At 39.5% G+C, this 15,917-nt stretch overlaps 1 protein-coding gene across 1 annotated transcript in view; it reads right to left on the bottom strand.

Annotated features, from left to right (window-relative positions):
* SPHKAP (SPHK1 interactor, AKAP domain containing) overlaps nucleotides 1–15,917 on the bottom strand; it is an 80,964-nt gene that overhangs the window by 14,474 nt on the left and 50,573 nt on the right. The window contains exons 4-7 of the mRNA XM_067301894.1: nucleotides 11,155–11,214; nucleotides 7,723–7,857; nucleotides 4,525–4,780; nucleotides 518–4,250 (exon numbers count right to left, since the gene is read on the bottom strand). Coding sequence (XP_067157995.1) covers nucleotides 518–4,250; nucleotides 4,525–4,780; nucleotides 7,723–7,857; nucleotides 11,155–11,214 — 4,184 coding nt within the window. The remainder of the gene's footprint in view (nucleotides 1–517; nucleotides 4,251–4,524; nucleotides 4,781–7,722; nucleotides 7,858–11,154; nucleotides 11,215–15,917) is intronic.

Raw genomic sequence — 15,917 nt, 5'->3', positions numbered from 1 at the left:
AGATGATGCTTGGTAGAACCAGCACTAATCTTTAGAAGGCAGTGTGGCTTCAAGTGAGTTAGTGAGATTTTTTTCTAATGCACAGCTTCCTCAGTTGGACTTGGAGACACCTATTAGTAATTTGACAAGCAGTGGACATAGATGGTGCCATCTATGAGAGTTTGGATAGCAGTACAAATGAGGCTAGAAAGTTCACACTTTGAGAGTCTCTCCTGTCTTGACTGTAAAGGACAAACATCTGTAAGGTAAAATTTACTTATCTGTGTAGTATTAGACTGGGCCCTCAGAACCATAATATTGGCATGTTCAATGCAAGTCTGTTCCAGAAATCAGTACTGAAATATATGACAGTGATTTTATGCCATTAGGAAACTGTAGTGAGAACTTACCCTGATTATTTCTCAAAAAGTGCTTATCTCCTTATCTTCTTCCTTCATCAAAGTCATTTTTACTGGGAAGATAAAACAAACAAACACTAAAGCAATGTGCTGATTTTTTTTTTTTTTTGGTCACTTACCTATTTATTAGAGAACTGGAAACCACGTGCTTCCCAGCATATGCTTCTGGAGGCTTTTCTTTGCTTAGATGCTCCTCTTCAGAAGGCCCACATGAAGTTAAGGACTCTTCTGGCTCTTCTCGTTGATCAGTTTCTATCTGAATTAACGGCACTTCCCTGTGCTGACTTGCAGGGAGGGATCCAGGGTTCTTAATAAGCCCTTTTTTCTCATCCAAACTTACTCCCTCCCCTTTGGGTTTTGACTGAATCTGAGTCGCACTCTGGTGATGCTTGCTTTCCAGCGCATGTTCTCGGCTTGTATAATCAAAGGAATCCTGCTGGACAACAACAAAATTTTTACCACTTTCAACAATATTTGCAGCCAGTCTGTTTGCATATTGTTCCACGTGCGGTGGAGAATCACTGTGAAGCTGATCTGCCTCTGCAACCTCTGCCTCATCTGCTATAATTTTGTTTTTGCGCATTAGCGATTCAATAGAGTTTGCCCATGTCTCATGAATCAGCATGTCTGTTATCTGGTCAGTCTTGCATCTTTGGTACAGGCATGAGTCAGACTTGCAAAGACCTGAAGAAGCCACAGTACTGACTGGCTGCACACTTAAGGAATCCTGGTGATGATGGGCAAATCCATCTAATGAGTTTGCTTTAACTGGGGTATTTACTGTTAGTCTAGAGCCTGATGACCTGTTGTCAGGCATGGAGGATTGTCTAAAACAGAAAGGTGTTCGTAGAGAGGGTGGTAGCAAACTGCCACACCAGTCCTTTGAATTCCAAGGGGAAGATGCGTTATCTTTGTTTTCCTTTTCTATTTCTCTTAGCATATACCTATAAAATTCTTCTGTTATGCTTTCTGTGCTGGACTGTTTGGATGGGCAACTTGGTTTTACATTAAGACGACCGTTCTTCTTGGCTACCTGTTGCAAAGCAGAAGTTAAGATGTTGTTTGCATTCTTTCCTGCATAGTAATCCAGTAACAAATCAAAGCCTCTTCCTTCATTTTCCATCTGGTTCACCATAAATCTTGAAAATTCATCTGTAATGCTTTCACAGCTAGACTGCTTAGAGACAGAACTTGTCTGGCTCACAGGCTGACCAAAAGCGTTCATCAGGCCTAGGGTATGGAGAGAGCCTTTGGAATCTGCATCTTCCTCTGGTATGCTCTCGCAACTCGATGCCTTGCCTCGGCTCCATCTTTCACAGTGCAGCCTGTTCCTGGGATGGTTTGGACCTTGCCAGATGCTATCAACCACAGAGAGTTCAGTGAGGTTCATAATCTTGGCAGCCACTTCATTTGCAAAGATACTGACAGAATCTGGTGTGTCCTCAAGGTTTATAGATTCATCCACTACCCGATTCATCAGTCTTTCTTTTAGCTCAGGATGCTCATCTGTTTTCCTTTTGATCTCACTAAGTCTAGGTGCCCTGTGCTTCCGAACAACCGAACCATTAGTCTGGCTTTCCTTTTTCCTTTTTATGGTTCGGCATGATAAACTCTGGGTGACCAGGTATTCATTGCCTCTTTTCCATGCACAGAACCAGGGCTGCTTTCCATTCGAGTTTTCAAGACAAATGGCAGCTATTTCTGTTGCCATAGAGACCACCGTTTCTGCCAATTCTTCTGCAAAATCTGTTATACAATATTTTTCTCTTGAATGTTTTACCTGTAGCACAGGCTGAGAAGGAAGCAGGACATGGTTTCCTAATAAAGACAAGCTAACTTGAACATCATTATTTAGCACAGCATCACACTTACGCTTGGCCTGGTTTTCTGCATTTACAGTGGCATGGGAAGACAGTCGTTCTTGGACACCATGCTTGCATTCATTGTCTGTAAAGGCATTTCCTCTGTCTGAAAATGATCTGTAGTCTTTCTTCTTTTGATTGTTACTCTGATTTGGTGATTTGTAACAGTCTCGTGTGGTTCTTTTCAAATACCTCTTCTTGGGAGATGTTTTTGCAACAAGTGCATTATGCCCAGTAGCTCTACTGGTTGGTCCTGAATGAAGTGGGACACTTTCTCTGCTATTTACATCTCTCATATTACTTTTTCTAGTGCTTGTGGCATTTCCAAGATCATTGCTAGCACTAGCACTGTAAGAGGTATGCAATGGCTTACTAGCAGAGCAATCAAGGGGTCTGCGTGGTGCTTCATGTGGCGTTGCCTGTGTTGGCCATCCTTCTGCTATTGTTACTTTCTCTGCTTTTGTGCTCTCAGAAAAGAGAGGAGAACACTCACCAGCATGTCTTATATCATTCATCTTCTTGCAAGTGAAATATATCACATTAAAAAGCAACTCATTTGTAGTCTCCATGAAAATGTCTTGTGTACTTGAGCTGTTTTCTGAACGGGGGCGTAGCTGTCTCTTCTTCCTAACCTCTTCAACAGAATGTCGTAGAATAATGTTGGATAAGTTTTGTGCAAGTTCATCCCTGATTACTTCATCAGAGTGTGGAATCCGTGGCCTTGCTGCTGTTTCAATGATTCTTCCGTTTATGGATTCCATAAAATGCCCTACATTTTTGTATGTATTGGGCTTTGTCAAAATTATTGATGCCTCTTTGAGAAGTGTCTCTGCAATGCTATCATTCAACTTCTCCATGCTGCTACCTATAGCTATGCTACAATGAAGAGTAATAGCTGCAGAAGTCTGAGCAGCAGACAGGAGTCCACTTGAAGTTGCAGAGTACTTATCTTCCTTTGTTTCTCCCAGACCACAGACTGCTACAGCACTTGCTACTTGAGTCATGCCACACAGAGCAGATGGAAATGAATATTCTGTGCCAGCACAGTCATCAAGTGGCTGTGAAGACGCTGTCTGTAGCACTTCATTATCAACTGCTCTGTTTTTAGAGTCTGTGGCTTCTTGATCTCTTCTGAATTTCTCTGCAGCTTGGGGACTTGAAATGGTTCCAATAACCGTGGCTGCACAAGCCAGAGCCACTTCCAATGCGCTCTGGGTGTGTCCGTTTGAATGTTCTTCCTCAAAGTAATCTGAAACTTCCGCAGAACTTTCTGATTCAGTCCAGTGGCACAGATTTGGGAATGCGGATGCTGGCCATTCTGATATACTCTCACAGCTATCTGGACTCTGCACTATGACAATCTTTGGAAGTTCATTCCACGATCGGGAAGCAGTTGTATCTTCTGTCTTACAGGAGCTTCCTACGGAGATGCTAACAGCCGCCTCGTCAGTAAAAGTGGGTTGAGACTGTGACAGTCTAATAAATGCATCTTGCAGAACAGATTCTGCTAAATTTGTGGCATACTGACCTGTTGTCGCTTGCTCATTTTGCAAGGGAGGATCAGCTTTCCTAATACCTGCACAATTTTCCACATCTGTCTTACTGTCATGTTTTGCTGTTGGGTCATATGGAGGCCCCAGCTCCTCTTTAGCCATTTCAGTTAAAGATACATCTTCTAACACATGCACTGAGCAGGAATTTTCAACCTTGCCAGTCGAATTATTAGTACTGAAGGATGATGTAGCTCTTCTAGCTAATTCCTTCTGCCAGAGTATTTCCTGGGCTGACTTATCTTTGAGTTGTAAGTTGCTATCCTCAGCCACAACATTCACAGCTTCAGAGACTCTAGTAGCTGCGTTATCTTTATTAATGCAGTTCCCATCAAGAATAAATGGCAACCTGGCTTTTCTGTAGTGGGGATTTTCAAATCCCTTTCCTTTATTTTTTTTGAGATCTGAAGAAAGTTCGGAAACGCTTAATTTTTCATGACCTATTAATCGAAAAACAAGACATTAGTATTTGCAAAGCATCCTGTAACTTCAAAAAGAAAATGGCTGCATAACTGTGTATCTCTGTAAAGCTACTGCACAGCCATGTATCCTTGTCTTTGAACAACAATTTAAAAATATGAATGATTATACATTTTCTAAGTTACAATTAAATATATGCATGCATTAACATCAAGTGCAATTTATGTGAGCATTGCCATGGCTGTTTTGCAGTATGAACAATAGCAGAATTATGCTCAGTCTCATTGCTTTTACCAGCTTTATAGTCATCAGCCTCGTTTTCATCTTCGAGGTGCTCAGATGCTGTGAGGAAATCTTCTTCTATTGAGGACACTGAACAGTTTGTATCATCCTCAGGCTTTAAGACATTAGCTTCTATCTGCAGCTGTCTCTCCTGAACAAGCTCAAGTCCAATCAGAAACTTGTTTATCTCAAAGATGATACAGCTTGTGCTGTTTTTCCTGTCCCCCCGCGCACACTGAACCAAGCAGACATCTGCCAGCCAAGGACACTAGAGGGGAAAAGAATCTCAGAGAGTTATTTAATTAAAAAATAAAACTTATTTTAAGCCTCCCTCTCTATAAATACCTCAGGAATGTTCTGTTGCAAAGATGCAATACAATTTGTCATTTAGCTGTTTGTAACACAGTGTGCAGTTACATATATGCTGAAATAAGACCATTTGGAATGACATCTTCTGGTATACAAGCATTTCAGTAGAGAACTCTGTTGTTTCACAAGGGTATCTTTATTTTGTTAAAGTTATCAAGTTGTTTGTTTTTTCATCAACTTGTTTAAATGACAGAGCCTTATTTGCCTTTAGCTATGTCATGTTTAGCTATCCGACATTCCATTATTAAGAAGGCTCTTACACCATCCGGTGTTACCTATGTATTGAGGGAGTAGTTTGTGGGCCTAAATTCCTCTTTGGGATAATTTCTGCTGCGACGCTTGTTTGAAGGCAGCCTTGTAAATAGTGGCTGTTGAGGTTGTTAAGAACAGGTCACCTTTAGTTGTTCTTACAGACCATTTAAAAATACTGTATTTTAAAATTCCTGTATTTGTGCAAAGCCCCATTATTTCAGACAAGTGTAACTCCCAGTTGAATCTGGGGCTCCACTGTGTGGTGTGCTGAGCATTTACATCAAAAATGTCTTGGTCAGAGAAGTGATACAATAAAGCAAAAAGTTGGACAGAAACTGAAAGAATGGAATTCTTACCCTCATTTTACCAATATTAAAGCCTTTGAATGTTTATACAACCACAGAGCTAAGTCAATATCTCTGCATGGAACTACATTTGCGGATGTACTCTGAAGCAAAGCCAAACCTCTGCAGCTTGCTGTCTTGTGCTTTAACTCGAGGCCTGCAGCATGGAGCCAGCTTTGAGTGGAACCGACTCTGGATCAAGGTGCTGGATTTTAAGCCGTGCAGAAATAAGCCCCAAACACGCTGTGCGTTTGCACAGTACCTAGCATAATGTAACCGCAGCCCAGATATTTGCCTTTGGGTGGGAATGCAAGGCATATCTCATAATAATAGAGTGGGATGAATATTACATTGGAATAACATGTTTTATTAGCTCGCTCTCCCTTTCCAACTGTAAATCATCTCTGAACAGAAAACCAGATACATTCGTCTGTTAGAAGTAAAGCACAAAAGATAGATTTTTGAACTTGCTGCTAAGGACATGTTGCTGAATCAGACTTGAGCATACACTGCGCTGTGAAAAATGTTACCAAATAAACAGATGTAGTCTTAAATGAAACTGCAGTTTCCTCAGTCCACAGTTTGCAGGGTTGTACTTGGGAAAATGGCCAGCAGGGGAAAAAAAATCAAAAAACAAAAAACCCAAACCTCTGCAAAAAGATTGACATTCCTGATAAATGAAATTTTCTGGCAAGCCAAACAATATACGGATAAACACAGCACAAGCCCATAAACCTCACCCAGTCTCTACACAGAAGCTCCACCTATTGTGCAGGAGGGAAATTTGGATTAGTTCTCATTTGTATCACATTCGCACCCTCTTTGTGAAGACGGCCAGTCATAACGGCCACAGTCTTTCAGAGATGTGGGCAACTATTTGTTTTTTTAAGCCTCAAAACAGCCTTGCGTGTACCACTGTGGCTTCCTGGTATCTCTTTGGAATCTCACTGCTCCCACCACAGGTTTGTGCATTATTTTTTTAAATCTTTCTAAATTCAGCCATTAGTCATGAGCAGCAAGGAAGCTCAATAACCAGGCAATTTCTCTCTTTAAAGAGCAACACATTGGTATAACATAAAATTCAATGATCTTTGCCGTACAGCTGTTATGGGGCCTATTTCATGAAGATTTATGTGCACAAGTTAATTTCAGTGGAAAGAAGTTTTCTGCTGTTTTCTGCAGTAGATGGAACTGGAGATACCTGTTCATGTTTTTAAATTTGCTGAGAATGTCTCAATTTTTTACTCCAGAACAACTCTGCAGTTTTAATGAAGTTGTTGCTAATTCATGCCTGGATAAATAAGATAAGAATCAGGCCTAAAATACTAAGGAATATTCATTCTATCTTCTTTACACACACATGAACAGAAAGGCATAACGTATGATAAAAAGGTAAAAAAAAGATTTTGGTTATAAGTAGTTAAGCGTCTGAAACTTGTGTATTAAAATACCTTTAAGCAAATGGTTTAATTTATTTCCTTTTTCTATGTGATGCCAGTAGCAGGAACTCCTGGCCTACAAATCACAGATATGGAGCATTTCATAGGCAGTAACAGGAGTGAAGGGGTTTGCATGAGAAATCTGCCTTTAACTCCTTTAAATGTTAAATTTTAATTAATGTATTAATTATATTTTAAGTTGCACAGAAGCTAAATGAGGTATCAGCTCCGATATGGTTAATACACCTTGGTATTTTCCATTGGCACATTCAGGCTTAAGGTAGCCTCCAGGATCTTCAAGCCGCATCGTCAGTTCTTTTCTGAGGTGCTCGCGTGGGAGAAGATGGATTGGAAATGAAAGTGGGAAGTAGCAAGACTTTACTTAAAAGAGAGTCTGTAGGAGCTGTGTCCTGATCCAGCCCTGTGTATATAAAAAGTACTACATCTTTCCTTCTGCCCCCATCTGTGCTGCCCTTCTGACTCCCGCTAGTCTTGAAATCTGGGCTTATGAATCATCTGTGCCATCACTGCCTGCCTTCCCTGGAGGAGCAACTGCTGATACGGCTTAAAGCAGTATCAGCTGCCACCCAGATGTCCACAGGAGAATCTTTCTCCTGTCTTCGTTCCTCCCCCCCACTTAATTTAGACCTTTCATAGACAGCTAGACTAATTTTTTGTGTTTGCAAACACCCACCCAGTTCTTAAACTGGTATACGGTCTTTGCTTTCAGCTTCCCTTTTTTCAGTTTGCAAATTCCTTCCTTCACAGCTGTGATGTGATCTTAAAGATAAGTGTATGGTTCCTACCTGGGGAACTTCATAATCAGCCTGAAGATTTCCTGATGTTAATCCACTCAGCAGGACTATTTCATTTTCCTTTGGTGGCTGTACGTTCATAGAGCTGATAAGTTTGGGGAGATTTGGAGAGACGCTGATCAATCTCTGCAGTATGAAAGATAGGTTTTGCTCTCAGGTAACGATCTCTGAGTTGCATTGTTGTATTCATAAATATTACAATAAAATAGTTACAGGCATTACTTCAAAAAGCTTACTGAAACTTACTACCTTGAGCCTATCAAAACCTGGCAGCGTTAAAATACACGTTCTTTCTTTTGAACCATGAGACAATGACCACGGTGACAGTATAAACTGCTGCATAATACTCCAGTAGGACAATCTGTTTGCCCTTAAGGTGTCATGTTCTAAACAGCTTGATTGTCTTTATGCATCAAAATGCTTGGCCTTCCTACTATGAGTTCCTAAGAGACCTGGAACACCATGAATACTAAGTATGTTGCTCCCTACAGCAGAAAAGATTCAGTAAGTATGATAGAATGGGGCAAATCTTTTAGTTTTCCTCCGGGCATATGATAAGCAAGAAACTGAAGGGAGAGTTGGCTAGAAATTGCTGATCAAATTAATGCAATACTAAACCTGGAATAATAAAAAACTTATTTAATAGACAGATGGAATATCCATTTCTCAGATGCTCCACTGGACGCTTCCATGACCTTTCATTTGCAATGATACAACAACTGTCTGTCTGCTTTGTATTTGCTAGAGCCAAAGATGATGACAATAACACCACCAGTGATGCTTCGTAACACAGGATATTTGCATTGCGATACTGCTAGGAGTCCCCAGTCATGTGCCAGGACAGGACCGTGCTCAACAGCGTACAAAAGCAGACCAAAAGGTCAATACCTACTCTAAGAACTCTCCTAAATCTTTTCTGCCAAGGATCTCACGTGCTTTATGAACAGGGAATCAAGGATGACCCCTTACACAGGGACTAAATACCACCTCCATTTTATACGTGAACACAGCACATCAAATGGCAAAGCCATTAAGGGAATGCAGGCCTCTCACACCCAACACTATGCTTTAGCTGTGCAACTCGGTGATTCTTCACTTTTTCCTTTTCATCTTCAAAATGATAAGCTTGCAGTACTGTTATTTTTCCTCAGAGTGAATTAAATTAGATACAATAAAACTTTTTGGCTTTGCAAATCTAATTCAATTTTGGGGAACAATTCACTTTTCAGGAGACTGATCTTCAGCTGAGGCTAAGTATTTATATTTGATATAACTAAATTCAGTGCTTCGATTCAGTTTGACATTTTGGTATATCACAAAAAACTTCTCATCCTTTTCTTTTTTTAAATCATAACCTTTCTGTTATCATACACATTTCTCTACTTATTTCTATTTTCTACTACCTAAATTGCCACATTTTATCAGATTTCTTAGGTAGGAAATCATGACATTTTGTGTATCTTTTACTTCACTCCCTTCCCTTTTGTTGGGAATACAAAAGGAGAAGTCTAGAAAGACAATTCTTTAACACTTAAAAAACAGTTTAACCCATTCCAAGGTCCAACGGCTAATGTGAAAGCCTAACAGAGAATAACAATACTTATCACTAAAAAGTTATATATTTCATATGAGCAATGGCTATGCTAAAATGCTAAAATTCCTTTACAAAATGCTTTCACCACATTAGTGTGTTGTATAAAATTGACCTCGCTCACAGCTGTTATACACACACCCAATATGGTATATTATATATAAAAATTGTGATGGGGCAACTTTCCTCTTAGAGGGGAGGAAGAACACACAGTACCTGTACTAACACTGAATATTTTATTCTGTACACTGAAAACTAATGGAAAAATATCATCCCCTAGTCATGCCTAATGAATGTGTTGACTCTGCACCAGCACCTACGTTTCTAAAATGAGACCAAACCTTGCGGCTCACCATTACCAGCCAGCCCGCGTGCGTCTCAGGGTGCAGCACTCGGGCAGCCGGCGGGGCTCTGCTGCGAAGGACGAGCTCGCAGCTGCGCAGAGCACACGACCGCTGAACGCGCCGCTTCTGCAGGGCTGACAGTGGAAAATCATGCAGCTGTTTGCAAAGGTGATTTGTGCTTGTGACGGAGTAATCTAATTTCCAGGTATTATAAAGAGGAGCTGCATAAAGCTAGTTTAACTTGGCTTTTACACAGATGTGTAGTGTTAACCTACAAGTAAGAAACCTTTTATATTTCCTCAATCCTTATGACTTGCTATAGTTTTTGATCCTTAATAAAAAACAGTGTAGCACTGTAAGCAATAAAACCATTTCTTGTTAGAAAACAACCCCGTGCTTCTGTGGATTCAGGAAAGTTAAACCTTTCAATCTGTTCTGCACGGTCAATCCTCTGATTCAACAGAAAAATCATTTGCTGCAAAAAGCTGTAATTATTTTTGATATCTGAATTTTCACAGATCCAGGATGTAGAAAATAGCATGTAAAGCAGTTCCTGCTAATTAACGACCTCCAGGGGGCAACTAGGTCCCAACATTGGCTGTCTTCCCATGAATTAAAAATGGTCCCAGCAAATGAACCTTGATGTTTGACTGAGGAGCTCCCTGAACACTGTCAGGAGATCCCACCTTTGTTCACATACCGCGTGTTGCTGCTGGCAGCTACCCACCAGTTGTAGGCGCCAAGCCAGGATGATGGGAATGGAACTGATAAAGGAAGGTGTAAGCTCAAAACTGACATTGGGCCATAGGTTTAAAATATGACTTCCTCCTCAGATTTGAGGATTTTTTGGAATGGTATGTATTTTAAATAGCGTATATATGATGTAATTTGTTTTACTGTTTGTACATTAAAAAAAACAAACAACCCTTTTCTATCCCCTCAAACTTTCAGTTAAACAGGTGAAGCACACCTTTAGCTCTGTTTTCTCTAGTCTCTTCTCCTGACCACACAATCAAACCACCTGGAGCTGGACTCATTAAGACCAGTCAGCTGAGTAAGACCTAAATGAGTAAAAGAGTCTCAAGGGCTTTTTGGCAGTAGGAAGGAGAGATCTCAGAGGTTTTTTTAATGTTGTACTATGTTAAATTAGGTAGTTGGATATATGATACATCCATGTTCACATCTCTGATGAAACTAAGACTAAGCAAGAAGTCTACTCACAAGATAAACACTGTGGATTCACAGGCTGCAATATTATGGTAAGTGTGTCTGGTCTAGGAATAAAAAAAAGCTATAATATAAATTATGAATTGGTGTTTAGATAAATTCAAATTCCTAATTCATTGTTCTCTATAAGAGTTAAAATCTAGAGTTGGCTTTGATTCATCCTGCACTATAATCCATGAAAGTTAGATCTGGCTTTGCATCAGAAAATCCATGTGTACTCAAATATACTTTTGTGCATGTTATCAAGACCTAAACTGTTACCTGTTTCACTTGCTCGTCACTGCAATCATCTCTGTTTGCATCTAAATTCACAAAACAAACCTGCAATAAGAAAAGAAACAGTAGCTTACAAAGTCATACCAGAGCAGTAGCAACCCTGTTAAAGTCAATATAAATTTCTGTTCTTGCAGCTGAAACTGTGAAACCTTTTCCTAATACTGGAGTTGTAGAAAGGTTAGCAAAGAGAGAATAACCGAGTAGATATTAAGTAAGGAGAAAAAAGGGACAGAAATAAGAGTCATGACTTTATCTGCTCTGACAATTAACTTGTCTGATGAATGGCCAAATGTTGCCAATAAACGGTAATACAAAAGAGATGAGAAAAGATGGAGGAAATATTAAAAATGCATTTGATCATATATTGGGTAAATTCTTCACATCTTGCTATTCCAAAGAATGCCTCTTTTCAGATGCTTGTTGCTATATGCTTTGTAAGTGCATGTGTTGGTGTATGTATGCATTTTTAGTTGCTTCTGGAATTTTCTCTGCATCACAGAAATATTGTAGTATTTTTCTTAGCCTCTGAGTCAAAGGCCTGATTCAGCAAGGCTTTTGGGCTCACACCTAAGGGAGGGATGTGCATTCAGTGTTGAAGCTGAATAGGACTGGAATAAAACAGGATGAACACACCGTTATGTGTTTTCATGAAAATGAAGCTTAAATTCTCAATTTGAAATCAAAAGGTACTTTCCCCTGAACAAGCATAGCCAGATTGCTCTTCTTTTTCAGTAAGACTAGTATTACAAACTTGGTGATAATCTCCCTTTGCACAACTTGCCTGTTTTGCTTAGAGGTATAATCTAACAGACACTGTATAGCACAAACTAGTTTTTTTCATTTATCGGAGAAAGAAGGAAAAGGGAAACTACTGGAAAAGGGAAACTAAAATTAGCTAAATAATCTCAAGTGGGATTGTTTTATTATTATTATTTTTAATTTCACTAGCAGTTTGAGTTTATGGAAACTTTTTTTTTTTTTTTTTAAACGTTGGTTCATGACCCAACACTCAAGCAGAAGTTTTTAGCAGTACTAACCAGGCGATGGAGCTACAGAGGTGGCAGAATAGTTAACTATCTAGTAAATTTAAATGCAATTCATTGGAAAGTACTGCTTTTAACTAGGATGAGATTTTTTGCTCCTTATCTAATCATTATCTATTTGAGCACCCACTTAACAGTACTGAGATTAGCTTAAACAGAAAGTTAAGATCTCAAAACCATTTCACTTCTGAAGAATTTTCTTTTTCATGTAAAACTGAAAGGCCGTGTTCTCACTTTCAGAAACAAAGTCCCTCCTCCAGCTTTAGTTCTGAGTTAAAAGCAGAAACTCCCAAACTGCACTGACTGTCTTACTTCTGGGTGTTGCAGAAATCTCATGAGAAGTTGGCGAGAGTTTGCTGTTGTCTTGATTGAAACCCAAATCTGGTACATATTCAGGGCTGAGCTGAAGCCAAATTAATTGCAGATCCAGACTTTACCTTCTAAGAGATGAGTCATTTTTTCTTCTTCTTCACCTAACAGTGAATGCTTCTTTCCTTAATTCCATGCAGAATGCTTCTTTCCTTAATTCCATGCAAAATATTCTTAGAAAAGTAAAATGCTCTGAATTACTTACTCCCTTCACCAGTATTGTTGTTAGGCATTCCAGCTCATGTTGCGTGCCTGCTTTCACCCCAAGACAACACTGATTTCAGTTTATATATGCACATACCATATGCACAGATTATGACCATCTGCAGTAACAGCAGATGGAAAGATCCAGCCAGATCTCCCATTATGAACCAAAACCCAACCCCCCCAATCCAAAAAGAAAGCTTTTTGCCCTTTAAAAAGGTTTAATGGTTTAATGCATCTTTATATGACCACAAAAACATATTTTCCACCATTTTTATAATTTAAAGAAAAATATTTCTCTGACAATGTCAACCATCAGAATTTGCCACTGTCATCTGCATTTTATGCATGGCTAACTTTTAAGAGGTTGTTACAGAAATGTCAAAGCTGTAAAGTATTAAAAATACCCTCTAGCAGTACAGTGCTATAGTTACATAATGTCCTGAACATGTTGCAGTTAATTATATAGACAAAAATCTCTCTTACTTTCCACTGGGATTTTAAGTGTTATCATCCAGGCAATAGGTGATTATTACAAAGCATCAGAAAATTATGCTCTCGATTTATTTAACACCCCCCCCCCTCCACGCTCTGAAATTCCCAGATGTCCCCAGTGCTACACGTTTATGAGTGCGCAGGTACACTGAGGTGTGTGCACGTAGGAGATCATTTGGCAAGTGTGGTAGGAGTGCTCGAATGTATACTGCCAGTTTTTCGCCCTCTCAAGCGTGCTCACTACTGCCCTGAAGAAAGGGCTGTGCCTGAGGAACTTTGTTTCCAAGCTCGTATGTGAGGATGGTAAGGTCTGATTTTTATTTTTTTCCACTGGATTCAATCCGAGCACTTTGCGGAGAAACCTACATGGGTGCAGTTGTGTCTGTGCACATATATACTAGCCAAATGCTCTATTTTCTGGTAAACCTTGTTCTGTTATTTGCTACCTACCTGCTGGTATAATGGCACGTATCTTGCCTGCGTTATACGCTGCCACTCTTAAAAGTGACATCAACTACCATCCTAAAGTATGCCAGCTCCAAGCTACCATCTCTGTTTCATGTGGTGTAGATGGCATATAATTATCTACTGCCTCAGTAGAAGAAATAATACTATGTGCAGGAATATCCATTATTTAAAGTCATACCCTGTTTCCTTCATCTATTTTTTATTTCATTTTCAGTACCAAGTGAACCTATTATATAATGCCTACAGCAGTACTGAATCTAGTTTCCAAATACACTTGAAGGTCCAAATTCTGTTGGTATTTGATTACGCTGTCTTGTCAATGCAGTCTTAGCATTTTCCTGCCTGTGGATTTTGCAATTGTAATTTATAGGCAACTTTTGCACAAAAACAGTTTTGCACAACGGAAGGACACTGAAGAATTCATTTACTTTTTGCTTTCCTTCTGCTATTTGCTTTGTGGTTAGCCCTCCTTTGAGCAGGGCGCTGGACTCGCTGACTGCCTTAATCACTAATTCTACAATTCCCTCCTAACATGCTCTGCACTACTGCTACATTCCAGAAAATTCACTGTAAGGTTATCAGTTCTGGAGATGCTCCATCAGAGGTGCTCAAAGAGAAAAGACCAATCTGAAAAATCTCTATTTTCTGCTGGCCTAATGTAAAATTTATTAAGTATGTCACTGAGTGGTACTGGTTGATGAACTTCTAATAATTACCACTGAGACCTCCATCAAAACAAGGCAAAACAACACTAAAGGGAATCCATAATCTGAAGGAGGGAAATACTGCACAGATTATGAGAAAAGGCCAAGGGCAGGTCAGTATCAGCTAGCCTCAATTTTATTCTGACTTTCTTCCCTGAGATCAGGTGCAAGTTCATGTATTTTAGCTTAAATAGAACATAACCTTGTCCTAATCATAATATTTTTAAGTGTCAATCCTTTCCCATATACCTCTCCTTTACAGTAGCTCACATCATTGTCTTTTCCCCACAACCATCTTTTCACTTCTGAAATATGTATACTCTCTTCTCATGCTGAGCTGCTATCTGGAAGCCATGCAGGCATGTAGAGAGGGGTATTGCCTTTTTGTTTGTTTGTTTAGTTTGGAGGGAGAAAACAAAAACATCAAATGGCATTGCATAACACAAAAAGCCCCCCCAAATTCTGTGCTTACATACTGAGATAGTCATGCACAAGTCCCCTGTTAGAGGCTAACATCTACTTTGGGGCCCGCTCTGTTTCCAGTGTAGAAATACTACTCGCTCAAGTGACAGCAGTTTTGGCCTATGTTGCATGATAATTCTGGGGGCTGGTAAAAGGTGAATGGAGTAAATTCTCAAGAAAAACTGTTTCAGGACCTGAACTCTACTCTTGACTCTGACTGTATAGAAACTGCGCAGGCACCTCAGTTTCCCCTGTCTGCAAATTGAGAATACTACTTCTTAAATTAACTACATGTTAGGAAATAATTTGTTTAAAAAGCATCTAAAGATACAATGCAGTATACACACAATACATGATACTCACTGACAGATGGAGCAGTGGCCTTAGGGAACTGCTAAAAGCAAAAAACCTACTGTTTTCACACCCTGGAACAGTCAAGCAATTTCAGGTTGTTTCACAGTACTGATGCGAGCAAACAGCTTAATGACAAACAAGGAAATAAATTATTGCCTCCATTTGCCTTACTGCTGTGCTCCAGCCTGTATTAACCAACCTTGGCATACTGGCATTTTAATATGCCCTATATTTAAAAAAAGGGCAACGTTGCTAACGAAGAAAAACTGTCTCAGAGGTATCTGCTATCAACGGTAATTAAAGATTCCTCCCATTAAAAAAAAAAAAAAATTATTTTTCCTAAATATGTATTGTAGGGTGATGCCCATTTCAGCTTCATGGTATTTTCCAAGGCAAGAGATTGCTAAACTCTTTTCCTGTTTGTTTTAAGAAGCACTAATGTCTCTTTTGATTATCTGTATCAGCCCTTGCTGGTAAGGATGGGCTTTTTCTTTGTCCTGTGAAACATTATTTAGCTTTAAATAGAATTAAAAAGTATTTTTTTTTATTAAAAAGAAAATCTGTCCCTTTTCCAATGCCCTTCTATGACAAAGCACTAACTCAGCACAAACAGCTGAAGGCTGGGCTCATCCTGCCACAAAAGCAGTAG

The sequence above is a fragment of the Apteryx mantelli genome, chromosome 9 (genome assembly GCF_036417845.1).
Source record: "Apteryx mantelli isolate bAptMan1 chromosome 9, bAptMan1.hap1, whole genome shotgun sequence".
Classification (NCBI taxonomy): Eukaryota; Metazoa; Chordata; class Aves; order Apterygiformes; family Apterygidae; genus Apteryx; species Apteryx mantelli.
This window is presented reverse-complemented; position numbering and strand designations above follow the sequence as displayed.